This window comes from Lemur catta, chromosome 15 (genome assembly GCF_020740605.2).
Source record: "Lemur catta isolate mLemCat1 chromosome 15, mLemCat1.pri, whole genome shotgun sequence".
NCBI classification, from domain to species: domain Eukaryota; kingdom Metazoa; phylum Chordata; class Mammalia; order Primates; family Lemuridae; genus Lemur; species Lemur catta.
The window spans coordinates 41,417,792-41,444,598 of NC_059142.1; the positions used below are offsets into that span (position 1 = coordinate 41,417,792).

Below are 26,807 nucleotides of genomic sequence, written 5' to 3' on the forward strand. Positions count from 1 at the left end.
ACCCAGAAATCATGAGGGGAGGCTGTCCTGGCGTCGCTAGCGGGGAGCAGCAATACCCGGAAGCTCAGTTGTCCGGCCACGCTTTGAGGAAAGAAGGGCCGCGAGGTTGGTGGGACTGAGACGCCTACCGACGCGGAGGGCCGCGTGGCATGCTGGGAGTTGTAGTTCGATGCTGGTTTAGGGTTTCAGGCGTGGAGGCTCCAAAATCCAAGGTTTGACTTCAACCTGCCCTTGCTGTTGCCTGGGCCGCTGGTGAGCCGTTATTGGCTGCCGTTAAGGACCGTTACCTTTCCCGGGTAAGTGAGAGGGCCTGACGCCCGCAGGTGCGACCCGCCGGGAGCCTGAATGCCCCGGACCTTCTTGGAGGGGGGCTTTTCTGCAAGAAGCCACGTTGGCTCCTGGCCGCCTTCCCCACTCGGGAGTCTGGGCAGCAACCCCAATCGCTGGCAGTTCAAGGCCTCATGAGAGGCGCCGGATTGTGGTGTGCGGAGCACTGACCCTGAGCCAGGAGATCAGACTACTCAGTAGGCAAGGTTCGCTGCATCTTGGCCTCCAGGTCGTGGTCTCCTCCAAGCTCTTCTGCACACATGTCCCTTTCCTACAAGAGCTCTCCACAATGACTCTTTAATGAGCACTTATATGCAAGGCTCTGCGGTAAGGCTTTTCGTACATTATCTCATTTAATCCTCTTAACAAGCCTAGAATATAGGTAACCTTTTTCACGGATGAAAGAATGTGGTCCAGAGAGGTTGGTAAATTACACGGTCACATAACTAGTGAGTGGCAAATCAGTATACAAATTCGGATCTGTCTGCCCCTGAGGCCTCTAAATTCTTTACCACCAGGAAAATCCCATTGTCTGATACACTTATCCACCCAAGGAAATCGGTTGTTGGAAAGTAACTGCAAGTCCAGTGTGTATTCTGGATGTTAAAAAAAAAAAAAAAGGTAACTGCGACATTTTAATCGGTTTTTATCCTTGACTAAATGTTTCAGTCCCTTGGTCTTACTCCTGTGATTGAGTAATCTCACCTGAGTCCTGAGAAGAGCATCCAAAGACATAGCTCCCATTCCTATTTCCTATTCAGGATGGTTGTGGTGGGTGGTGAGGGAAGGACTAGTTCTTACCATCAGAGAGCTCCATGGCCAAAAAGGGAAATGCTCTTTGCCTTTGGGAATCTCTCAATATGGGAATAAGGGTTGGATGGGACTAAACAGTTCCCATCTGACTCAGGGAAAGAAAACACAAAGAAAACATAGGGCTAAATATAGTCAACTCTGGTTTTTTATCAGTGGCAGGAGTAGAAGTAAATATGATCCCAAGCAGCAGAAAATCCCCAATTATTTATATTTGACTTTGGAAGGCAGTCAAACATACCCATTCAGTCTAAGAGCTGTCACCACAGTCATCTCTCTAGGGCCCAGACTGCTGTCAACACAATGCCTTATTTGTAGCTGCAGGGGAAGGGGAGGTCAGAGATAATAAATCCTTCTTACATGTGTTAGAAGGACTTATCTCTTCTAAATGTTTCACCTGCTTTAGCTCATATGACCTTGTGAAGTAGATAGGGAAGGGGACTTGAAGAAACTGTACTAACAACAACAAAAAAAAATGATAGTGATACCCAGTTGCAGAGCTTGGACCAGAATTCACCTCTGGGTTTCTAATTCCCAGCCCTGTGTTTTCTTTCCCCACAGATATGCAGAGGTTGAATGAACACTAATGAACCAGGACCAGGGAAAAGTATGAAGGAATGAAGGTGCTGGCTTCTTTGGCCCTTTCATTCTGTGGTTCAAAGCTTTAAGTAAGAAACTTTGCCTTATATTTAAATGCAAACTGAGCAGTTTTTTGTTGTTGTTGTTGTTGTTGTTGTTGTTATTGTTTTGAGACAGAGTTTTGCTCTGTTGCCAGGACTAGAGTGCAGTGGCGTCAGCCTAGCTCACAGCAATCTCACACTCCTGGGCTCAAGTGATCCTCCTGCCTCAGCCTCCCCAGTAGCTGGGACTATAGGCACATGCCACGATGCCTGGCTAATTTTTCTACTTTTAGTAGAGACAGGGTCTTGCTCTTGCTCAGGCTGGTCTCCAACCCTTGAGTTCAAGCGATCCTCCTGCCTTGGCCTTCCATAGTGCTAGGATTACAGGTGCAAGCCACCGCACCACTGAGCAGTTTTTGTTCAGTGGAAAGCCTTTCTGGGAGGTAGGCAAATAATATGGCTGTCATGACCAAGCTCAGAATGCAAGTACAAGTCCAAAGTTCTGGAATCCAGCACCTCTGAGAATTTCAGAGTTAGAAGGGACCTGAGAGGCAATTACTGAAGATTTTTCAAGTTAGAATCCTCACTTGGATTTTGCAGGATCCATGATTTTTCTATAATAAGATTGAAATTGTATGTTTTTAAAAAGATATTGCATATGTGTATATGATCACCTTCTTAAAATGACCACTTGATAACTAAATATTGCCACATTTCATTTTGATGCTTAAGTTTACATTTGGGTTTATAGTCACATTGATATGGAATGATTGCCCAAAGCAAAAGGATGTAGAGTTTCCTAAATTGGGTATACAGATATTTTCTTGGGGTTCTAAGAGTTCTCATATTTGCTCCATCACACTCCCCCATAAAAGAGAACTTTCCATTTTCAGACAGCTGTAACTGGTAGAAAGTTGACCAAGTTCTACCTTATAGAGTTATGCAGAAATATATAATCCTGTACCCTTTTAGATAGTTGTTACATTTTCTACAATTAGTATCTAGTTCCCTAAGATTCTTCTTTTTTCATTCCCAGCTTTCTGAGCTCCTCCTCACACTAGAATACCCGGACTCTCCCATCTAGCTCCACTGGCTCTTCCTACCCACCCATTCTACAGGAGCACCATATGAAGGTGGTGGGGTACAGCAGGGCCCAGAGGGTGACTGAGGATCATGTCCATGAAGTTCTACAGATTCTGAAATTTGCTCCTAGTGTAGATACCTCCATCATCTCTTCATGGTTGTTACTGGAGGCAGTAGAATATAGTGGGTAAGAGGCTCCAGAGTATGACTCCCTGGGTTCTAAATCCTGGCTCTGCCTCTGACTTAATGAATTACCTTAGGCAAGTCACTTAACCTCTCTGTGCTTCTGTCCTCATCTGCAAAATGAGACGTGCATACATAGCACTTAATAAAATGTCCGGGAGAAAGTCAATACCCAATTAATTATTATTTCCCTTCCCAGGAAGTCACCATTACTACTATGATAACCAAAGGAAAACTTTCTCATTGTGTCCATCACAAATGTACTCCCAGCATATCAGAGATACCCTGTCTTCTAGTGGGCCTAGGAAGGCATAAGCCAGGTTGTGATTCACTTATTCACCACTTTGGAGTAATAATAGTGACATGTCAGGCTCTATGGCAGGAAATGGAGAATCAGGGATAGAACAAGACCTTGTTCTATGAGGGCTGAGAACAGGTTGGATTTTCCTCACCTCTGTATTCCTAATGCCAGCACATAATAGTCTTGTTGGATTAATTAACGTATGAGTGAGTAAATGAGTACATGGTGAGAAAGAAGACATAAGGTCTTCAGCGTGGAGAAATGTAACAAGCAAAGGGCAGAGGCAGGATCACATAGTATATTGAGTCCTTACGTTTGTACAGTGCTTTATTGTTCACAAAATACACTAGCGCACCATCTTGTTTAATCCCTACCATCAACTATCTTGTTTGACTCTGCCATGAGCAGGACAGCTGTTATTCCTGTTCTACAGTGAGAAAACAAAGTTCAGTGATTTGTCCAGTTTCATTGCTGCTTAGTATGGAGTTCAGACTCGAACCTGCATGTTTTAACACAAAGCCTAGTGCAATAACTAGCTTACATTCCTCCTTTCTCTTTCCCAAGGGGGAACATATGGTGAGATACATGTCTAGAGTGGTGATCTGGGCCAGGTCACAGAAGGCCTTAAGTTTCAGGCTCAGGAGTTTGGACTTCCAGCTGGTGAGGACTTGCCAGAGGGTGTTTTACGTTTGTTTGTTTGTTTTTTGGAATCTTTTAAATAAAGGATAAATATTAATGGTATTTGTGAAGTGTGGTGTAAATTGAATTGCATATTAATATTTATTTAAAATAAATTTAAGAACCAGGAGTCAAAGGACTTATTTCTAATGGACTCAGAGGGTTGTTTGTCAAACAAAATTTGAAGCAGTACTATATTCCAGGCATCATGCTCGATGCTAAGGACACAGGTGACTGAGATGCAGGTCATGTCACGATGAAATGAGATCGAGTAAGCAGCTAAAGCTAGCTCAAAGTTTCTTATTGCTGTCCTGAATAATGAAGGATATTTGAGTTGGAAAAGCCCTTGATGGCATCTCATCAAAACTGCAAAGGCCAAGTCTCAGTACTGAGGAAGTCCGTGGTTGAAGCCCCTGCAGCAGCCCTTCAGCCTTTCCTCTGGGATTATCCCAGGGCATGGGTGCAGCTGCTGTTGGCAGATCGGACCACAAGGATACCTAGTTAGAAGACAAGGCCCTCACTTGTACACCAATAATTACAATACTGTAAGGCAGAACCTGGGAAAAGTAGGTCATTTGGAGGGGTTTCCTAACAGTATGCCCCAGGATGATCCAGATAATTGGCGGGGAGGGGAAACAGGTAAAGGCCTGTTCCTATCCCGTCACTGTCCTAGCCAGCCATGGTTACTGATGAGCATCCCTCTGATGTGTCAAGAGTAAAGAAAAGGTTGAGACCTACAGGACTAGGTTATCTGTAAGTTGTTAATACTGTTTGGATGTTTGTCCCTTCCAAATCTCATGTTGAAATTTGATCCCCAATGTTGGAGGAGGGAGGTGTTTGGGTCATGGAGGTGGGTCCCTCATGAACGGCTTAGTGCCCTCCCTGTGGTAATGAGTGAGTTCTAACTCTTACTAGTTCACCTTAGAACTAGTTGTTTAAGAGTGTGGCACCACCCTCCCTGCTAGCTCTTTCGCTCACCACGTGACACACCTGCTTCCCTTTCACCTTGATTGGAAGTTCTCTGAAACCCTCACTAGAAGCAGATGCTGGCACCATGCTTCTTTGTACACCTTGCAGAACTGTGAGCCAAATAAATTTCTTTTCTTTATAAACTACCCATTCACAGTTTCTCCTTTGTAGCAACACAAAAAGGGCTAACACAATTGTTTGGTCAAAGAAGGGAGGAACTGAGCTGGCTCTGTAGAATAGGTATTAGATTTGTCCTGCATGGCCACATGGCTTAGAACTAGGAGAAAGATTATCTAAGGAAGAACTTTCTAACTGCCAGGACTGGACTTCAAAAATAACAAACTGTCTTGAGAGGCAGTGAGTTCCCTGCGACTGGACATGTCCAAGTAAAGATGGCAGAGATGACGTTGAGATTTGGACACTGGCAGGGTGTTTGGACCAAATGGCCCTTGTGATCATAAGATGGAATCCTACTTATTGGGTGATGGCAGTAGGTCTCCTTGACTGTTAAAGTCAAGGAGAAGCTTTTAGGGACTGAGCTGATCAGACAAAGAAGTTAAACTACTTCATTCCCTAATATATTGAACCCCTACCGGGCCAGGCACTCGGTATTTGAGTCCTATAGACAAGATTCCTACCTTAAAGGAAGTGGAGAACAGAGATGCACTTTAGGGAGAGGGAAGGGAGGCCGAGTCGGAGTTAATTAAGGACCACCTACTATAGTGAGGCATAATTAGATGCTTTTTTGTATTTCTGATTCAACAACCCTGCATGGTAGTGATTATCCCCACTTTAAGAAAGGAGACAGGAAAAGAGGCTGACTTCCTAGGCTTGTATGGACAGAATGTGGTTTTACAGGCAAATGAGTTTACATGAAATGGCAAATGGATTAACCTCTAAACATAGTTTCCTGTTGTGTAAAATGGGGATGATGGCAAATATCCACCTTAAGGGCGGTGAGGACCTGGCAGGTAGAATCGGCTCCTGTAACTACTGTAGTTATCAGGGTCACCATTGCCAAGGCTGCACAAGTAGTAAGTGGCCGAGCCTTAATTTGAAGCTAAGACCCTGCAATTCCTCCCGCCTCTGTACCCCGAGCAATGGAAAAACTCGGGCTCCTGGGAAGCCCTGACCCACGCACCCCCACGCCGTCCCACCTACCTCCCGGGTCCCGCCTACCTCCCGGGTCCCGCCCCTGCGCCGGCCGGACGTCCGGTCCGCGTGCGCGCCCCCGAGGCCCCGCCTCGTCAACCGAGCCGGCCAGTAAGCGCCGCGGAGATTGGGCGAGCCGCGGCGGCCGAGGCCGGGTCGGAGGCGCCGGGTACGTAGCGCGCCGCGCGGCGCGGGCGGGCGGGAACAGGCTGGCCCCGGGCAGGGGGCGGGCCGGGCGGCCGCTCCGCGGGGCTGCTTTGTTCCCGTCCAGCCTTCCGGCGCGGCTCCGCGCGCCCGAGCGCCCCGCCTGGGTGGCGTGGGGTACGCGCCTTTTTTAAAGCCTGTATTGCATTGTCTTGAGCACATACTCTGTAGCCGACCGTGGGGCAAGAGCTTTATTTCCATGCGTGGCTCACTGTCTTAACAGCAACCCTGCGAAGCAAGGTGCTATTTCCAGTTTTACAGCTGTGGAGAAAGGTTTACAATTAGAAAAGGATGGAAGTTGTGGATACAAACCCAGGTTCAGGCCAAAGTTACTGCTTTAGAACTGCGTGGGCAGACCTCCGTTTGATTTTTTTTTTTTTTTTTTTTTTTTTGAGACAGAGTCTCACTTTGTTGCCCGGGCTAGAGTGAGTGCCGTGGCGTCAGCCTAGCTCACAGCAACCTCACACTCCTGGGCTTAAGCGATCCTACTGCCTCAGCCTCCCGAGTAGCTGGGACTACAGGCATGCGCCACCATGCCCGGCTAATTTTTTCTATATATATTTTTAGTTGGCCAGATAATTTATTTCTATTTTTAGTAGAGACGGGGTCTCGCTCAGGCTGGTCTCGAACTCCTGACCTCCAGCGATCCACCCGCCTCGGCCTCCCAGAGGGCTAGGATTACAGGCGTGAGCCACCGCGCCCGGCCCGTTTGATTTTTGAATCTAGTCTCTGCCACTTCCAGTTGTGCGACCTTGGTACTTTTCCTACCCTGAGTTTGTTCATCCGAAAAAATGGGAATGGTGATCTCATAGGGTGGATCTAAAGTGCTTTGCTAGGTAGCTGCTGTTTTGCTGAGTGATCATTTCCGATTTTCAGTCCTCTCTTCCCTGCTTCCATCTCCCCCGGAGACTACACTGTCTGTAAAGTTTAGTGAAGACCCCCAGGACTGAGGGCGGCGTGGATCTCCCACCCATCCACAAGTAAAGAGGACTGTCAGACCACCTGCCTGTCTTCCCACCTTCCCAAAGGAGGCATTGGCATCTCTGGTGTTTGCTTATGGAGTTTTCAAAGATTATTCGCTCTCCCTTAGTTATGGAAAATTTATCACTGGAATGATCTTTGACATTAAGTCCTAGTTTTAAAAGTGAGGAAATGGAATCCTTTGAATATGTTTTATATTTTAAAGGTGTTTTTTTTTTGTTTTTGTGGGAGAGGGAGTGCTTATTTTACCTGAGTAAATCAGATTGGTTTGGCATGGCAGGGTGCAGGCATGGAGAAAGGGGTAAAATGCCAGAGAGATCTGGCTGATAAAATAGAAAGTGGACAGGCCGGTTGGGGTGGTTTTCCTCTTTGCAGGGCCCTAAATTCTCACCAAATCCTCTTCTATCTTGAGCAAGGCCTGAATCTGACCTCCTGGGTGATACATGTAAAGGGCTACAGAGCCTCTCTTGGTGATTATGCCTTAGGGAGAAAAGATTAGGGCTGATAGCTTAAGTTAGGCAAGCAGTGAGTTTACTTTTGTTTTGGAAACTACTGCTGACACGTTTTCAGACTGACAGCCAAAATTTTTTTCTGAAAGTTTCAGTAGTTGGAAAGGATATGATTTCTGGCTAATTGTTGATATTTTAAAATAAAGCTGTTAAATTACTAATTTAAATCTCTGCAATGGAATCCAAATACATACCATAGTGATTTGATTTTACTTCCCTCATCTTTTGAAAAATTATGAACCAGTGTTTATTTAACAGAAATTTCACATCATTCCTTTTTCTTTCTTGAATTCATATTTCCACTCTGTTTCCTCACAGAAGTTTTTTCTACCATAGATTTTATACCTGAAAGCCTTTGGTTTATCATCGTATTTCTCTTTTGTATGTAACAAAAATACATAAAAAATTAAAATATTTTAAATAATTGTGTTATAGTATTAAACCTTTCTTTTGGTTTGAGGTTTTTGTTTTTTTGAGATTTTTTCCATTTGATGGCTCATGCCTGTAATCCTAGCACTTTGGGAGGCTGAGGTGGAAAGACCACTTGAGGCCAACAGTTTGAGACCAGCCTGGGCTACATAGTGAGACCCTGTCTCTACAAAAATTTAAAAAAGAAAGCTATCCAGGCATGGTGGCATGGGCTTATAGTCCCAGTGACTTGGGAGGCTGAAGCAGGAGGATCAATTGAGCCTAGGATTTTGAGGTTGCAATGAGCTCTGATCATGCCACTGCACTCCAGCCTGGGTGACAGAGCAAGAACCTGTCTCTTAAAAAAAAAAAAAAAATCACATAGTGATCTATCATCAGATCATTTATTAATGATCTGTCAGTTGATAGCTCTTTTAGGTCCTCCTTTAACTTTGCTAAAGGCAAAGGTTTGGAAACCACCTGATTCAGGCAAGGATTTGTTACTTAGTCACATTCTCAGCTTTGAATCACCCCTTTGTGGTGCCCTGGGGATTGTTGCACTGTGGGACAATGCACCTTAATAAGATTTGACATGGATGGCTAGTTATGTCTTTCTTTGAAACATGGGAGATGGGTAGGAAAGCCTGTGGGAATTGAGGTAGAAATTTATTCCCCTTAAAATTCTGCTTTTGTGCCACTTGGAAAAAATCTTCATCCATCCCCAAGGGATTCTCATTCCCCTGTGTGAAGACCACCTGCAACTACCTTGGGCAAATATCTAATTTCTTTTAACCTTCCATTTTCTCACCTTTAGAAAGTGCTTGAACAGTGGGTGTGTAGCTGTTTTCACTCTAGTTCCTCTCTGCTGGGAAACTCATCTTCCTAGGCACTGTCTGCCTCAGTTTCCTCATCTTTGAGCCCAATATATTGTCAGACCAACAATAATGTGGGGGTGGGAAGTGATGTGGAAAGGTTTTGTGATTCTCATTGTAGGTTTTCTGGAACAAATATGTTCTTTTTTTGTTTGTTTGTTTGTTTTTTGAGACAAGAGTCTCTCTCTGTTGCCTGGGTTAGAGTGCCGTGGTGTCATCGTAGCTCACAGCAACCTCAAACTCCTGGGATTAAGCAATCCTCCTGCCTCAGCCTCCTGAGTAGCTGGGAGTACAGGCACATGCCACCACGTCCAGCTAATCTTTTCTGTGTTTAGTTGCCCAGCTAATTTTTTTTTCTGTTTTTCTTTTTTTAGTAGAGACAGTATCTTGCTCTTGCTCAGGCTGGTCTCAAACTCCTGAGCTCAAGCAATCCTCCCCCCTCTGCCTCCCAGAGTGCTAGGATTGTCAGCATGAGCCACCGCGCCCAGCCCAACAAATGTGTTCTTATTTTAAAATAGTTAATGTTGAGTTCCTGCTTATGCTTACCCATGAACTGGACATTTTGCTGCATGCTGTACATGTATTCATTCAACAAATGTCTTTTGAGGGCCTTCCACTTGTCAGGCCCTGTTTTAGGTACCTTGGATTTAGCAGTACCCAGATTCTAGGGAGGGAGGCAGATTACAGTAAATAAACACATAGCCATATATGTTGATTAAGCACTGTGGAGTAAAGTGGACCAGTAAGGAGACTAGAGGGTGAGTGAGATGCTATTTTATATATCTCTGTAGTGTTCTTCAGTTCCCTGAACTTTCTTTCTGTGTCTTGACCATAGCTGCAGGTTTTTCCCAGCAGGCTCCAACCCAAACAAGGGCCTTGAGCATTCCCAGGCACTGATAAAGGTATCTAGGTTGTTGCCCAAAACACTGAAACAACCTGGCTCCAGCCCGGAGCTGCATTCCTTAAGCCCTCATATAAACCGCATACCCTGACACCTCACTGTGGACATACCTAGGTAGAACACTCCTTTTCTCTCTCTGTCTTGAGGATTGCTGCAGCCCTCTCTGGAAGTTCCCCTAATAAATATTGGAAACTGATCACCCTGGACCTTTAGTGCTTCTTTCTTTGGAATCCCAACTGCCCATCTCAGGACAGTCTGGGGCACTCTCTTGTGTGGGAACTCCCTTGCTGCTGCTTTTGGGGCATTTCCTGTCCCAGGTTCAGCAGGATGAAACAGTCTCTGATAGGGGGACAATTGGGCAGAGAAGGGAGTGAGCTGTGCAGCCCCCTGGGAAGAGCCTTGTATCAGATTGTGGGGATATTGGGACATAGTCCCAAAGTGGGAGTGTGCCAGGCATGGTGGAGGAGCAGTGAGGAGGCTGGTGTGTCTGGGGGGCAGTGATCTAGGGCGAGAGCTATGGTAGGAAATGCCTGGAGAAGACTTAGCTGCATCAGTCAGGAGGCCCTTGTGGGACTCTCAGAGGACCTGGGTTGTGCTTACTGAGATGGGAGCTGTTGGAGGATTTTGAGCAGAGGGCTGACATGATCTGATGCATTACAAAGGGTCACACTGGCTGCTTTGTTAGGAGGCAAAGGTACAGCAAGAAAGTCGCTGGGGGCTCCTGCAGTGATCCAGGATGGGACGATGGCAGCACGTGCACCAGGGGCATCTGGCCAGGCTGTGAAGGGGCGGGGGATTGTGGGTTGGATGAAGGGTGTGAGAGAGCAGACAGGAGGACGCAAGGTTTTTGGTCTGAGCAAGTGGAAGGTAGGCGTGCTGTGTAGGGAAATGGAGTAGGCTGCAGTGGCTGTGACATGTCACACACTGAGTTGGCAAAGATGAAGTTACCGTGACCTGTGTCACCTCATTTAATCCTGACAAGACTCCTGTGAGTAGTCATTATTAATCTCATTTTATACTCAAGGAAAGAGAAGCTCAGAATGCTGAAATAAATTGCCCTAGGCCACACAGCTAGTTAAGGGACAGAGCTGAGATCACAACCAAGGTCCCTCTGACTCCAAAGCCTCTGAGAGTGGGCATTCCCTGTGACACTTTCTGTATAAATGCCAGCAAAGTAGTCCAGTCCAAACAACCTCCTTGTCCACACATAAAAGCTCCCTACAGGGATGGTTTGTGCTTGGAGAGTGCTCAAGTAGAGAGGAGAGACCTGTCCCCTCCGTTGGTGCTGGCAAGGGGTGGAGGGAGAGGGAGGCTGAAGCCAGCACCCCATCTTGTGGCTCCCTCCAGGTGACTGGTAGCCTGGAGGGGGTGGTGGCTCAATAGGCCTAGCAGACAAAGAGAACTTGGACTCAGGTTTAAACAGCAGCCTCTTACCAATAATGAAAAATTAGGAGTAGGGAAATCATATATAAAAATAGCACTTAATAGTTAACTGGAAAACAATATGTTTTTGCAACCACTGGTTCCATGGGAAAATAATTAGGTCCCATGTCAGGGAATGACTTGTTTTCAGGAATGATTATATTGATCATTGGAGCAAAATAGATGCATCCCCTTCAGAAAGCAGTTCAAAGGAGATGTGTCTGGCCAGTCAGGCATACCCAGTGTGAAATCCCAAGAGGCCATGGGAGGAGGTGGGAAGGAGCTGCAAGCTAATGAGGGAGCCAGGGCCTGGCCCAGTACACGCAGGTTTGGGGTTGTCAATTGGAGGATGTGAATAGGACTTAAGTCCTGAGCTCTCCCAAGGGAAGAAAGAGAAAGTGTCTGTTCAAATATCAGTCCCTTATTATGTTTAACCCACTGGGTGTTTTATTTGTTTCCATTTTTTTCCCAGGAGAGATTGATTAGCAGCAAGCAGCATGTTCTAATGGAAAAAGGGACAGGCTGGTTCCGGCCTCCTTTTGCTACTAACAGGAGAATGTGACCCCAAGTATTTCCCTCTTCCCTGCACTGATATGTAGATCTGGTTATGGAGTCCTTTGGCCATTCATTCTATAAGAGTTATCAAACACTCCCTCTAATAACTAATAGGGGACATTGATCGAGTGCTTAGTGTGTGCCAGGCACTAAGCACTCTGTGTATTAACTCATTTACTTTTCATAGCAACTCAGAGAAGTACTTGCTGTTAGCTCCATTTTACAGATGAAGAAACTGAGTCAAAGAAAGTTTAAATAACTTGACCAATGTCACTCACCTGAGAAGTGACAGACAGTGGACATGATGCTAGATGCTGGAGACAGGTACAAACTAGACATGGCTTGTGGCTTCATGGAGGTTATTTTATCTAACATCTAACAGTCTCACATAGGAGTTGCTCTGAGCCTATTCTGGTTCAGGGGGCTGACAAGTGAAAATAAAAAAGTCATACAAACAGGCCAGGCATGGTGCCTCACGCCTGTAATTCCAGCACTTTGGGAGGCCTAGGTTGGAGGATCACTTGAGCCTAGGAGTCTGAGGCCAGTCTGGGCAACAAAGCAAGACCCTGTTTTCACAAAAAATAAAAAAATTAGCCGAGTGTAGCAGCTTGTGCCTGTAGTCCCAGCTACTCAAAGAGGCTGAAGCAGAAGGATTACTTGAGCCAGGAGTTCAAGGCTGCAATGAGCTATGATGACGCCAGTGCACTCCAGCCTTGGAGGCAGAGTGAGACCCTGTCTCAAAAAAAAAAAAAAAGTCACACAAATGGAAATAAAAGTACAAATCATGATGGGCACAGGGAGGGAAAGTAAGCAGGGTGGGAGCAATGCCAGAGGCCTGACTTGGGCTGGGGGTTGGACAAGGCTGCTCAGAGAGGACTGTGACTTCGTTCCTGGCTGCTTTCAGGCCCTGGCTCAGAGACCTCCCTGGCCCCTCATTTACAGTGATGACCCCCATTGCTCTTGCTACCCTTTGTCACTTCCCACCCCCACACGTACTGTGAGCTTATTGTTTATGCCCCTCCCCCCACTCCACCCCTGCACTGGAGTGTAAGCTTCATGTGGCAGGCAGCTTGTGGAACAGTGCCTGGTATCTGATCGGGTGACAGGGTGAGTGCAGATAAATAAGGAGGAGCCAGCCATGAGGTGAGTGTTGCCAGAGGGAACAGCATGCCCGGAGGCTCTGAGATAGGAAAAGCTTGCATGCTCAGGGACAGAAGGAAGGTCAGTGTGACAAGCAGAGGGCATGCACAGGGTGTGACTAAGGGGGTCACACAGGGTCTGGAGACCTTTGTGAAGGGCCAGGAGGAGGGGTAAGAAGGCAGTGAAGGTTTTAAGCAGGGAAGTGACATGATCAGGTGACCCCTTTAAGCAGTGACCCTGGCTACCTTGGAGAGAAACAAGGCAGGGACTGGAGGGTCAGGTCTCGAGGCCACCGCAGTGGTCTGGGCACAAGGTGCTGGTGGCTTAGGTAACAGTGTGAGCCTAGTGGAATTAGAACTTGGTCAGACCTCACGAAGCAGTGGGGCTTTATGTCTGGAGGCCTGGAGCCCACTCTCATTTTTCCTTAAGAGAAATACTGCCAGAGGGGTTCTAAGGGAGACTGCTCTTCCCTGAAAGTACTTTGTCTTCTCTGGGCTATTGGGGCCCAGGAGGTAAAAACTGAAAGGCAACGAGGCCAGGTGCAGTGGCTCACGCCTATAATCCTAGCACTTTGAGAGGACGAGGCAGGAGGATCACTTGAGGCCAGGAGTTCAAGACCAGCTGGAGCAACATAGCGAGACCCCATCCCTACAAAAAAAATAGAAATGTGGCACACATGTGTAGTCCCAGCTACTCAGGAGGCTGAGGCAGGAGGATCACTTGAGCCCAGGAGTTTGAGGTTGCAGTGAGTTGTAATGACGCCACTACACTCTACCCATGGCAACACAGTGAGACCCTGTCTCGGAAAAAGAAAGAAAAAAAAACTGAAAGGCAATTTGGAGAAGTTCAATGAGAAGAGCTCATCATTTTTGGAGCACAATAGACTTTGAGCCTCAGTTCACAGCCTTTAGAGCTCACAACCGGTTTGGGGCGCAGATGCCACCTCTCTCACCTGAAGTCCTTGCCCTTTCCTTCACACCCAGAGGGCCTCCCATTGACATGGAGAACGAGGGAAAAGGACAGGATGTGGCTTCCCGGGACCTGCTATTCCTTCCGGTTGTGCCTTGGCTGATGAATCCCCTGCCTGGGCTTAGTTTCAGAATCCAGCTTCCATTTCTCCTGCAGTGGGCATTAGCTCCTTCTCTGTTACCATGGGACTTGGTGTTGCCCCTCCTCCAGCCAAGCCAGCTCTGTGAACAGCTTTGGTTTTGAGGAGGAAGATTCCCAGGCCACCAACGGTCAAGGCATCTTTGGTTCCCCAGGTGAGCATTTGTTGGCTGCTCCCGGAAGAGCACTGCACCACGGACAGGGAGGAGGAAAGCACCAGCGTGCCTCAGCCTCTCCCGGGAACTGATGCCGTTGTTGGTATTGGAAGTGCAGCCCCCTCACTGACGGGTGTGGAGACTGAGGCCCGGGGTGGGGGAGGCATTCGGATTCAGCTGTTCCTCATTTATGGAGTACACACCACCCTGGGCCAGGCTGGTGAGAAGGCTTCCTGCTGTGACATGGGGAGTTTTATGACAGCGTTCAGAGACTGGGGCTCACGCCTCTCCATTTCCAGTCCACAGCCTTCCATTTGAGCCGTGGTTCTGGGCCTGGCTGGACTGTACTCTGCACTCAGTAGGCCAGAGTACAGCCTGGCTTCCTGTCCCTTTTTTAAAGTTTGTCCGGGGATTCAGATCACAGACAGGTTTAGCAGTCGCTGTAAGGGACCTGCTACTTCTGCGTAAGTGGCAGTAGAATGACAGAAACAAGTGGATTCTGAAGAGTGATGACTTAAGCCGGAGCAGGAAGAGGGTCATGAACAGTGGTCGTTACTTGTCCATGTGTGCCTGGCGGGGGAGCTGCCGGGCAGGTCTAGGTGGGACGTGAAGGCCTCTGTTTCCTCCTTGCTGAGCCTTGAGACGACAGTGGAGTCTCGCTTGCCGTGGCTTCCTCCCCCAGCAAGTCCGCAGATCCGTGAGCAGCAGGGTGAGTGGGAAGGCGCTCACATGCAGGCCCACCAGCAGCAGCCTGTTCATCTCAGCTGTTTTCATTTGTTACTGTCTGTCTTTTCCATTTTCCCGAAGGGCGAGACCTGTTTTTTCCTTTGGTTACCCAAGAGGTCCCAGGCACTGTTGCCGCATAGCACAGAGGAACGAGTTACAGAGGGGCTTGTTGGACAGGAACAGCTGTCATTTGTCCAGCCCTTGGAAGCCAGGGGCCCAGAGCCTCCCTGGGCATGTGTTCCTCCATCCCCTTGGCCTTCCTGATGGAGGCCAAGCAGCTGTGGGTCTGTGTCCACAGATGGTCATCCAAGACACTGAGCGGGGAAGATATTTATTAGGTTACCCCGGGAGCCTAGAATTGACTCTCTGCCCTGGTTGCTCTTCACAAGCCTTCCATTCTGTAAGAAGAAAACAGTATACTAATCAAGAAATCATTTCTCTTTGGCTCTGACTTGATTTGCCTACAGACAGATTCACCTTCCTTATTTTTTCTCATTAATTTAAAGGTAAATAAATTTTTCAGGCCAGGTGCAGTGGCTCACGCCTGTAATCCTAGCACTTTGGGAGGCTAAGGCAGAAAAATCGCTTCAGGCTAGGAGTTCAAGACCAGCCTGAGCAAGAGCAGGACCCCCGTCTCTACAAAAAATAGAAAAATGAGCCAGGCATGGTGGTATGTACCTGCAGTCCCAGCTACTTGTGAGGCTGAGGCAGGAGGATCCTTCGAGCCCAGGAGTTTGAGGTTGTAGTGAGCTATGACAACCCACTGCACTCAAGTTTGGGTGATAGAGCAAGACTCTGTCTCAAAAAAAAAAAATCATTCCTTGAGTACATTAAAGGCAGGGATCTAGACTGGGGGTTACAAACCCTGAATTCCATCTAGCCTTTGCTAATAGAATGAGCTGTGGCAGATTTAAATTTCTGGGTTGGTCCCCTGCTGCCCCAAGCCATGTACCTGCTCAGCCACATCCCAGTGGCTGCCTCTCCTGTCGCTTGGTGCGTTCTCAGGGGAGGCCAACTCATTTCAGTATAAGCTCAAGCAAAGTGTAATTAGGACAGTAAATCTGCCATTTAATAAAAAAGGTCCTCTGACAGATTCCAAGGTTCTAGAGAAGTGACCTGAGGATGATGAAGGAAGGGTGAGAGACCTGGCTTTGATTTCATTGCCTCTAGCCTGGGAGCAAAGTCCAAGACATGGTAACCCCATTTACTACAGAAAATGCAACATGACCATTCTATTTCTTAGTCATCTGCCACTTACCAGGCAGTGTACCATGGGCTGTGTGTACATTTTCTTTTTTTCTTTGTTTTGTTCTTTTTAATTTTTTAGAGAGATCTTGCTCTGTCACTCAGGCTGGAGTACAATGGCACCATCATGGCTCACTGCAGCCTCGAACTCCTGGGCTCAAGTGACCCTCCTGCCTCAGCCTCCTGAGTTGCTGGGACTACAGGCGCACATCACTGCGCCCAGCTCTGTGTGTGCATTTTCTCATTCAGTCTGCACAACAGCCCTGTGAGGCAGCCTCATAATCCATAAAACCTCATTTTATGGCTGAGAAAACAGGTCTAGAGAGGCAAGTAGCTTGCCCAGGGTTGCACAGCATATGAGTGGAGGAGCTGGATTGAAAGAGGTCATGCTTCTATCCTTTGTGTTGTGCTACTGCTGCTTGGTCTGAGGGAGCCACAAGCCATGACACTGAGCTCAGAGTTACACTGCCACCACCACCCTGCCTGTCATCCTATTCCTTACATTCCTTCTTGGCTAGGTCTGTATTTCTCTAAACCTCAGGCTTAGTGGCCACCAAGACACTGCTTGCCACCACTGAGCTACTGTCTGGGCCACCTCTTGGCTAAGGAGAAGAATTGTGCATATCAGTCTAGACTAGCCACCCAGCTAGTCCTAGTGCCGGTGCTCAAGGTGCGGTGGGCAGTGGGACCTTCTGTGGGGAGGGGGCTTTTGGGCAAAAGAGGGCCCAGACACCTGGACTCTATTTGTGGTCTCTCCTGCAACTCAGTTGGGTGGCTGCAGGCAGGCCATTGCTTCCCCTGAGCCTCAGTGTTCCAGGCTAGAAAGTGGAGCCTGGGAGGGCCTGGGGGAATCTGAAAAGTGCCTTGGGTTCCCCAGAGAGGGATAGGCGTCTGTCTCCCTTCCACACCTTTCCATAGGAAGTCTGCCTGCAGCGGGACACGGCCTCCTCCAGATAGCACCTGGCCTTGTTCTGCCTGCTCAGCGTTTTCCTTGCTAAATTGATAGTGTTAGTTTGCCTTCTTTATGAATGTTTTAAAAAAAAATACTGGATGCCTTTCCTGAAGGGTTTCTCCTCTCCAGATGGCCGCAAAGCTCCTTAAGCTCAGGGTGTGACCCTGCCCCGCTGGGCTGTGGCTGCCTCTCTCCCAGTTGTTTTGGCCCAAACTGATCAGGCCCGCTCACTTCTGACAGGTAAGTCCTGCTGGCTTTCCTCTGGTGACCATCCTGATTGGCTGAGCTTGCCCTACTCTGCAGTTGTTTCCCGGCTCTGGCTCCGTAATCTCTCGGACCTCCCTCTTTCCTGGGAAGATGTTCCTGGTGGGCCTTACGGGGGGCATTGCCTCCGGCAAGAGCTCGGTGATCCAGGTGTTCCAGCAGCTGGGCTGTGCGGTGATTGACGTGGACATCATTGCCCGGCATGGTGAGTTGGAGGGGGCCATTGGGAGTTGTACATGGCAGCTCCCCTGTGCTTCCTTTTTTCCGTTGCACCTCCCTTTTTTTAAGTCTCAGAGGAGAGGAGGGCTCCTGTCGGCCCTGGTCTGACTTCCCATCCTGCCCCTGCCCCGTGCCTGCCCGCCCTGCCTGCTCTTTGCTCTTCCCTCTCTTTAGAAGCCCCACCCCTGCCCCATCTTGCCCTGTTACCTGTGCGCTCTATTCTTTTCCTTAACTGCTTTCCTTCCCCTCATTTGTTTTTGTTCCACCTGAAAGAAGCACCCTGGGTTCCCAACATTTTTCCTCTACTCACTTGGGGTCCCCTGGCTGGCTGGAGGGCTCCAGAGAGTGACCCAGCCTCCTCTTTATACCACAGTTGTCCAGCCAGGATACCCTGCGCACCGGCGCATCGTGGAGGCCTTCGGCACTGAGGTCTTGCTGGAGAATGGTGACATCAATCGCAAGGTCCTGGGGGACGTGATCTTTAACCAGCCTGACCGGCGGCAGCTGCTCAACGCCATCACTCACCCTGAGATCCAAAAGGAAATGATGAAGGAGACCTTCAAGTACTTCCTTAGGGGTAAGACCCAGGGACAGGGACAGGGGTGGCGGCAAAGCCCTCTCCTTCCAGGGCCAGGACCCCTCACCTCTGCAGAAAGTTTGGCCAGGGGAGGGAGCTGGTCATCCAGGCTGGTGAGTTCACACTGCTCATGGCAACCCCCTCCACGCAGAGCCCCGTGCCAGCCCCAGAGGAAAGAAGCACATGTCCCTCAACTCTTAAGAGGGTTGACAATTTAATGAGAAGAGACACATGAGGTTTTTGAGCCATGATCCCAGGAAGTAAGTTGGTTTTTCTAGCAGGGATGGGAGCAATAATAGCTGGTGAATAATGAAGTCAGAGACCTGAGTTCAAATCCTAACCCTGACATTTTCTAGCCTGTGACTTTGTCGAGGGATCCAACCCCACTTCTGTGCTATGGGGATAATAATGCCAATGTGAAAATCTGTTAGGAGGACTGAGACTCCATGTCAGTGACAGTTATTACACAATTATAAACTGCAGTCAGTCTGTTTTGGTGCTGGTTCAGCCACCTGGGAAAGCAAGTTTGTAGCCTGGAAGTTGGGGAGGCACCAAGATGGGCAGGGCAAGCAGAGGAGGGGTTCCAAGTGGAGGATAATTCTCCAGGGCTAGAGCCCCATGGAGAGGGTTAGCCTGGCAGGTGCAGGGACACACAGGTGATGTGCCAAGACTGAAAGGAAGGAGAGTATTTGAAAAGCAGGGGTCTGGGGTCAGTTAGCAAGAACGTCCTCCCAAGCCATACGCCGTGGTTCAAGGCCTGTTCTTCAAGACAGTATTGAGCAGGGTGACCTGACTGTCCTGGATGGGGTCGGTCACCAGGAGAAGTGGTAGGGCAGAGAGCAGTGTCTCAGGATCAGGCAGGAGGCTGGCCTAGGGCCCCTGGCGATCTGCCTGTCAGCCCTTGGCATACGTTGAAGGCCTGGCTGCCCATCTCCCCACTGTCAGGCATGACGCTGAGACATTCTTTCCTGGAGGATATGGGGGAGCCTTTTAGATTTTCCTCGGGCTTTTACACTGTGACCATGGACAAACCCCTTCCTTACTCTGTCATGCCTCAAGCGGGGAACCTCCCTCCACTCCCATTCCCCTCTGGCCAATACCTCCCTCCAGAAGAGGGATGACTTGGCAGACATCTGTGACGGTGACCCTCCCCTCTCCCCTCCGGCCAGGGCTGGAACTGGCTCCGGCATCCTCCCTGCTGGACCCACTTTGCTCTTCATCTCAGCACCTTGCCACAGGCCTCCTTCCCTCCCTCCACACTCAGGAAATCTCTGTCTCTTTCTGCCTTTGTCCTCCCTCCTGTGTCTGTGCCAGAACCCCTCCTGTCCCCCACCCAAGAGTGCAGCCTTCTGCCTTTCATTCCTGCCCTTTTGCATTCACTCCCAGGCCGATTGTAAGTGCATCTGCAGGGCTTCAAGGCAGCAGCAGCTCTCCCCTTCTGAAATTAAGCATTGGATAATGTCATCCGCTCCAGAGCTCTCCCTCTGTGTCATCCACCCAGCCTCCTGCCTCCCCAACCACCACCACTTAAATAAAAGCCAGAAAGCGCTTTTCAGCTCGATAAGGTGAAAAATGGGGACGGCAGCTGTGGCTTCCACAGTCCCAGTTTTCCCTGATGAGTATAACAAATACAACTGTCAAAGTTGGTATAATCAAACGTCAGATAAGATCACCAGCTGTTGGATACTTCTCTGTGTAGGCAGGCGGATGTCTTAATAGAGTCAGGATGGTTTGCAGCTTATCAAGCAGGAGGGATGTGACAGCTGAATAGCCCTTTGCTGGTGACCCTGAGAGCTGGCCATGAGCTCCCAAGAGGGGCCCGAAAAAGGACAGTGAGGGGAGAGGAGGCAGCGGGAGCGGAGCAGGAAAGGGAGATAAGAGGCCCGGAGAGGATCTGGTCTTGGCTCCTGCTCCAAGTTTGGGGGTGGAGGAGCTGGCCTCCCTCCTGTAGTAAAAGCCATCATATATGGTGCACTCAGGAGGGGCTGGGAGAGGGGTGCTGAGTAGTGTACATGCATTCAAAGCTTATTTCATCTTTACCCTCATCTGTGAAATAGGTATTCTTTTTACTCATTTACACAGAGGTTTGTTAAGGGGCACAAGGTCACAGGGTGGGGAGGTGGGGGGCTGCCAACCAAGGCACACCATCAGAGCCATGCTCTCACCCCCTTGTTGAACTGCAGGCTTCTCTTGGGCTTCCTGAGCAGCAGGTCCTGGGGACCAGGAAACCAAGCAGCTGGGGTTGTCACCCTGATTCCCTGCAATACCTTGAGTGCTGGTTTCCTGTGACATGCCTGGCATTGGTGTGATGCGTGTCTGGTTCTGTGGTTGGACGTGTTTGGAGTGGAACACTCCAGGGGTGCAGTCTCCGGTCCCTTACCCTCACTGCTCCCCCGGGCCCCTCCCAGCTTGGCACACACACAGGGGTCACTGATGTAAAGAGAACTAGGAGCATGTGGCCCACAGTGCTTCTGGGCAGCGCCTGTGGCTGTGCTCACTCACAGTGGGTGGGGGTGCCGCCTTTGGCCTTGGCTTACAGTGGGAGGGCCAGCCAGTGCCTTTGCCCCACTGGAGAGGGTTATGGAGGAGTAGTCGTGAGCACCCCCACTGCCTCCAGACCCAGGCCTTACAACTCCTGGCTGTAAGTCTGCCTCTGATGAGAGAGGCAGCCTCTTTCCTTTTAGGGCTGCTGCTGCTGCCACCCGAGTGAGCCTCTCATAGAGAGTTGGTAGAGCTAGCCAAATGTGACTCTTTACAGCTGGGGCCAGGCTTGGACCTGGCTCTGGGAGGAGAATCTATCCTTTTGGGGGTTTTTTTGAGCAAAGGTAGATGAAGTAGAGCTGAAAGGGCCCAGCTACTCCTGGAAACTCTCTCCAGTCTCCTGCAACTCTGTGTCATTTCCCTGCTGAGAAATAACAACTCTTGGGTTCAGGATCAAGGTGAACTAAACCTTTTGTGCCTGCCCTGACCACCTCCTCAACGTTGCCTCACACTGCCTGAGGCTTCTGCTTCAACCCGCACAGCAGAGCCTCCCAACTCCTCGTGCTTTGCACGGCCTCCTTCCTGGAATGCTCGCCTCCACCTTCTCATTTTCTAGTATCAGAAGTCCTGCCTACTTTCCAAGGCCAGCATAAGTGCCAGCCCTACAAGGTCTTCCCTGATGAGCCAGCCTGACTGATTTCCCGCAGCATTCCGTGCTGAATGGCATTGGAACTGGCCAGTGTTCAGGGTCTGTCTGTCCTTGGAAGGTCTGCCCCTCTGCTGAGCGCCGTGGACAGTGGGAACCAACAGTTTCATCTCTGTTCCCTTGCCCAGCACATAATCACTTCTCAGTGTGCGCTTGCAGAATTGAACTTGTGGATTTTCCAACCTCTGCGCAGGATACCGCTATGTGATTCTGGATATCCCCCTGCTGTTTGAGACCAAGAGGCTGCTCAAGTACATGAAGCACACGGTGGTGGTGTACTGGTGAGTGTGTAGCACGCTGAGGGTGGGAAGGAAGACCCCCTGGGAAAATGGCCCACATCACTTTTAACTTTGCCCTTTCCCCACAAGGCAGCCAGGAGGCACAGGGGGTTTGACAGGAGTGTCCAGAGTCTATGGAACCAACCTCTGCACCCAGATACTGCTGGGGGCAGGTGTGGGAAGCCATGGGCCCCCAGGTTTCTCTAGCGTTTGGGGAGGGCTCCCCCTGCTGGCCGCTGGAGGCACTGCCAGCTGCCAGGCCACACCCACGACCCTGTTGTTACCCGGCGGCTCCCTTCTCCCTCCTGCAGAACTTCACAACTTTCCAAACAACTCCCACACTTGTTACTTCACGCGGTTTACCTTTCAGCATGAGGCAGTCAGGGCAGAGGTTGATATTTCTGAGTTATTGAAGATAAAATCAAAGGGGGGAGTTAAGCAGTTTGTCCAGGGTCACCCATAGGCAACACCTATGAACAGGAAGCTGCATGGAGGGGACTGTCAGAGCCCAGCTAAGAAAGGAGCTTTGTTCTGAGAGTCCCCTAGGATATGAACCAAACCAGAATCCAGGTTTAGCAAACAGGAGGATCAAACTGTGGGAGAAAATGAGTCACAGCCCCAGTGGGTGAGAGAGTAGATGAGGCTACAGGGTATCTTTGCCACCCAGAAACTTCCGGATGCCACCCACAAGTACAGCAGACACATAGGTGGGCACTGGCTCTGCAGGTATTTTGGGCACAGGGTAGCTCTCAAAAGACTCATGCGTTGGATGCCCCTCTCCTCAGGTCCCCTATGGGCTGTCATTGAAAGCCCAGTCTGAATCCCTTGAGCCTGGTCAGGGGGACTCCGGACGTCCTCTCAGCTCCCCTACTGGGTCATGTCTCCCTCTGTAAACCTGCTGCCTCTCTGTGTTCTTTGTTCCCTGTTTGTGAGACTCTCCACTGAGGCCAAGTAGACCCCACAAAGACCTGGAATTCTCTTTGCCTTTGTAATACAATTGGAACTTTGTACCTAGGGATATAAATTTTTTAAAAAAGGATCTTAGGGCTTAGAGTGTGGGTGAGAAGACCGAATGGGGGCCAATTGCACCTGCAGTCACCAGTGCCCACCCCTGCCACCCTCCTCTTCCCACGCTTTCCTTTGAGGTCGGTCTGATTGCTGAGCGAAGAGATAGCTGTGGCTTCTGGTGGATGAGTGGGGCTGTGCTGGTCCTGCCTGCTCTCTGGGAGATCTTTAGCCCCACTCACTAGCCGGAGGAGCCTTGCTAGAATCCTGGGTGCCGTTCATGCCCTGCTTTCAGCACCTTTGGGTATACAAATGCTGAGAGATGCCAGAGAGAAGAGTAAGTGATTATTTGCTTTTCACCAAAGGGATCTATGCTTTACAAAGATAAGGATCCCCTCATGGATTTCTTTAACTGGCAAACTACTGGTGCATTTGGAATTATATAGGGCATTTCCCAAAGTGTGATTATACCAAAACATGATTACTCTTGTTTTTGAGGAATTTGTCAATTATAGAATAAGCATTTGGGTAAAAATCCCGTTACCACGATAGCACCAAGCTTTAAACTAACTCTAATGGACCATTTCTCAGCCCCAGGAAGGGCTGTTCAAGGTGCTGTCTTCACATCCCAGGAGGCCCTGCGGTCTGGACCACACCTTCAGGAGGATGTGCACCCACAGGGACCCCTAAGCCATCTCCATTCTCTCAGCCCCTCCTGCTCTTGTTCCCATGGAGGGGCTGAGGAGCTCATTGAGGTAGGCAGGTGTCAGAGACGACCCCATGCCAGAGGACTGACTGGAGCCAGGCAGGCCTAGCCGTTTCTGGGAAGCCAAAGACAGGAAAGGGAGTTTCCTAAGGAAGGACCCAGATGGCAATATCAGGGTGGGTGAAGGAAGTGTTCTTTGAATTTCCCTTGGAGTGGGGAGACCAGGTGTTGTTCATCCTAATCTGCAGTGCTTAATCATGTCCCAAGACTGAGGGGTCCAATTCTCGAGTCCTTGCTCCTCTTTGAAGCACCATGGGCTTGGCCATCCCACGTCATCGGTGGCGTTAGGCACAGCAGGCCCTTTCTCAGCACCGTCCTTCTCCTCTAGGTATGCAGGGGTGCAGGTGTAGAGGCAAGGAGAGGGTCTTGTGGGGCCCAGGCCCCCAGGGGGACTGCAGGAAGCGTCTAGCTTCCAGGCACAGGCCTTTCAGTAAAGGTCACCCATCCAGGGATCCAGGATATAGCTAGTTCAGGTGATCAAATCCTCGCATCTTGTGACTGGGAAATCTCAAGCCTAGTGGCAAAGCAGAGAGACCCCAAATGGCAAAAAACAACTACTGATCTTTCCCCTCCTTTTATAGTAAGGGGCTTAGGTGGCCCATAGAGCTATATGGTCCTCCCAAAGAGTGGGGTGACCTGGGAGGGAGCCAGTGAGCTTCTAGGCTTCCCTCCCTGGCTGTGGGACTCCAGCCCAGAGCAGGGTAGGATTCAAGGGAAGATCCAGTCCCCAGGCTCTGTTCCAGGCTGGGCCTGACAGGGCTGCCCACCCCTGTAACTTGCTGGTGAGAGGTAGGTGGGGACCTACAGTGACCTTTTGCCCTGTCCTTAGTGACCGGGACACACAGCTGGTGCGGCTGATGCAGCGGAACAGCCTGAACCGCGAGGACGCAGAGGCCCGGATCAATGCACAGCTGCCCCTGACGGACAAGGCCCGCATGGCGCGCCACGTTTTAGACAACTCGGGCGAGTGGAGCATCACCAAACACCAGGTCATCCTCTTGCACGCTGAGCTGGAGCGCTCCCTGGAGTACCTGCCGCTGAGGCTCGGCATCCTCACAGGTCTGGCTGGCATTGCCGGCCTTCTCTACCTGCTCGTCCGCTACCTTCTGCCTTACCCCTAGCTGGGCACACCAAGGTGGGAAGCCCCAGGCCTCCATCTCCTTGGAGGCCAAAGCCAGGTAACACATCCTGTTTCCTCCCAACCCCCTCAAAACACACACACACTTTCTCTCTCTCCCTCTCTCTCTCTCTCTGTCTCTGAATCTGGGCTGGGCCCCTGCGCTGGGCCGATCTTTCTTTGGAGCGCATCCTGTCTGAGGCAGAGAAACAGCCTGCTGGCAGTAGGTGCTCCTACCCACCTTTCCCAGGGCACCTTCCTGCTGTGGCACCACCCACAGAGCAGTATCCATAATGGTGCATGAGAGCAGCAGTCAGAGGCTGCTGTGAATTTCTGTGGGCAGCTTGGGGAACACTGTCTCTATGGCCCTCACCAGGGCTCACCAGAGCTGGGAGGCCAAGCGTTCCCTGGGCTTGAACCCCCTTTGAGGACGTGCCCAGTCATGGCCAAAACCTCCTTAGTGTGGACCATGGGAATCATTTTGGACCAAGGGTTTCTGCTGTTAAATAGGGTTCAACAGCATCCTGCCCTAGGTTGGTGCCCTTGGACAGGATGCAGTGAGGATTCCCTCGTGGGTGATGCTGGAGCCACCATCCCACCATGGGACTTCTCCAGTGCTCCCCACCCCCTGCTCACTCCCTCCCACCACTCTGAACTCCTAGCCCTGAACTCTTGGTCCTCCTCACACACCACACTGTTTCTCACCTCTGTGCCTTTGCCCTGCTGCTCCCCTGCCTGGAATACCTTTTCTTTTCTTTTTTCCTACAACTGGCTAACTCCCAGCTCAGGTACCGTCTGAAGCCCCAGGCTGGATTAGGTGCTCTGGGATACCACCCCCATGTTTACCTTAATCCACGGTACCATCATCAGCCAAAAGCTGGTTGGTTTCTCCTAGTAGCCTGTAAGCCCTTTGAGGACAGGAGCAGCGTCGCATTCATCTCTGTGTTCCTAGTGCAGAACCTGGCTCGCTGTTGGTGCTTAATAAAGTGTGTTGGTCTGAAATGCCCTGGACCAACCAAGGTTCCCAGACTTGGCTGATACCACTTGGGGTTACACTTGTCTTCTTCCCACTCTGGGGCCTGGGTCCCTCCCTTTCTGGGCCCCAGAGGGAACAGTAGTTGTCTGCCTTCTCCCTGGGCCCGAGGAAGACCCCAGCCAGGTCCTAGGAACATTTGTGGGAGGTGGGTGGAGATGCTGGGCAGCATAACTCCCTCCTACCCCCCTGCTTCATCTGCCTTCCCCCACCCAATTAGACCAGTGCAGACATCAGCCTTCCCCGGCTGATGCGTTGATCCTGCGGCTTGCAGCCTATTAAGGCCAGAAGTGAGTGTGACAGATGTGAGTGCTGTGGTGGCCATATTTAGTGCCCCCTTTCCCAGAGCTGTTCGTACCTCAGAGATCAGCTCATTAACTTACTGCAAACTCTCAAGGGGCAAAAGAAGGGTTGGGCAAGGTGGTGGTGAGCTGGTAGGTGGGTGGCCGGGCAAGATGAGAATGGCAGAAGCCTGCTGCTTCCCGGTTAGATGGGGCCTGGCAGGAGCAGGGAAAGGGTAGGGAAGATATGGACCCCCACAGTGCTCTGTTATCCCAGTAATTGAGTAAATGGCTCTGCATGCATGTCTGTGGTATGCCAGACGCTGCTGGGTGTGTGATACCCTAGAGAGTGAACAACATCCATGATTCCCATCCTAGGCCTGGAGAGAGGGAGGGATTCGATCCAGTCAAGCCAGGCATCTGAACTCTGCCCCCTGTGCCCTGAGCCTCTTCTCAGGAGGAGCAGGAGGCCTGAGACTGGGGCCTGGCCCTGTGTCCTGCTTGCTATGATACGACCTCCTGCGTTCAGCGTCTGTTCTCTAGTAGGCTTCGTGGTCCTGGTGAATGGACAAGATCAGTGGAGTACAGTGACAACCCCTTGCAAACTGCACCCTTCCCAAGAATTAACTTCATCCCTGACCCAGTCTGCTGAGCTTGATGTGAGATTGTCAAGAGGATGGCCGGCCGAAGGTGTGGAGAAGCCAGGAATCCAGTCCTGCGGTTGCCCTGGCGTCGCCACGGTGATGGTCAAGGCGGCCTTGAAAGAAGGCCTGCTTCCCC

General features: G+C 50.1%; 1 protein-coding gene across 8 annotated transcripts; it reads left to right on the top strand.

Annotated features, from left to right (window-relative positions):
- Positions 1–69: 69 nt before the first annotated feature.
- On the top strand, positions 70–25,753 carry DCAKD (dephospho-CoA kinase domain containing). 8 transcript variants are annotated; one of them, XM_045526797.1, is made up of 7 exons: positions 70–296; positions 1,699–1,805; positions 17,430–17,540; positions 17,658–17,769; positions 18,157–18,360; positions 21,741–21,828; positions 24,426–25,753. In XM_045526797.1, exons 4-7 carry the CDS (start codon positions 17,658–17,660, stop codon positions 24,715–24,717), a joined length of 696 nt encoding a protein of 231 aa, XP_045382753.1. In that variant the 5' UTR covers positions 70–296; positions 1,699–1,805; positions 17,430–17,540; the 3' UTR covers positions 24,718–25,753. The 8 variants fall into 8 exon arrangements, 7 of the variants coding, with proteins under 7 accessions (XP_045382753.1, XP_045382751.1, XP_045382752.1 ...); XM_045526795.1 differs by having other exon boundaries at positions 17,430–17,769; XM_045526796.1 differs by lacking the exon at positions 17,430–17,540 and having other exon boundaries at positions 17,541–17,769.
- The last annotated feature ends 1,054 nt before the right edge of the window (positions 25,754–26,807 follow it).

Excerpts from the sequence above, each read along its gene's own strand:
- DCAKD (XM_045526795.1), top strand. The coding sequence starts at position 17,658 with ATGTTCCTGGTGGGCCTTACGGGGGGCATTGCCTCCGGCAAGAGCTCG. Across the intron at positions 17,770-18,156 it reads GGACATCATTGCCCGGCATG|TTGTCCAGCCAGGATACCCT; the intron begins GTGAGTTGGAGG and ends TTTATACCACAG. Across the intron at positions 18,361-21,740 it reads CTTCAAGTACTTCCTTAGGG|GATACCGCTATGTGATTCTG; the intron begins GTAAGACCCAGG and ends ACCTCTGCGCAG.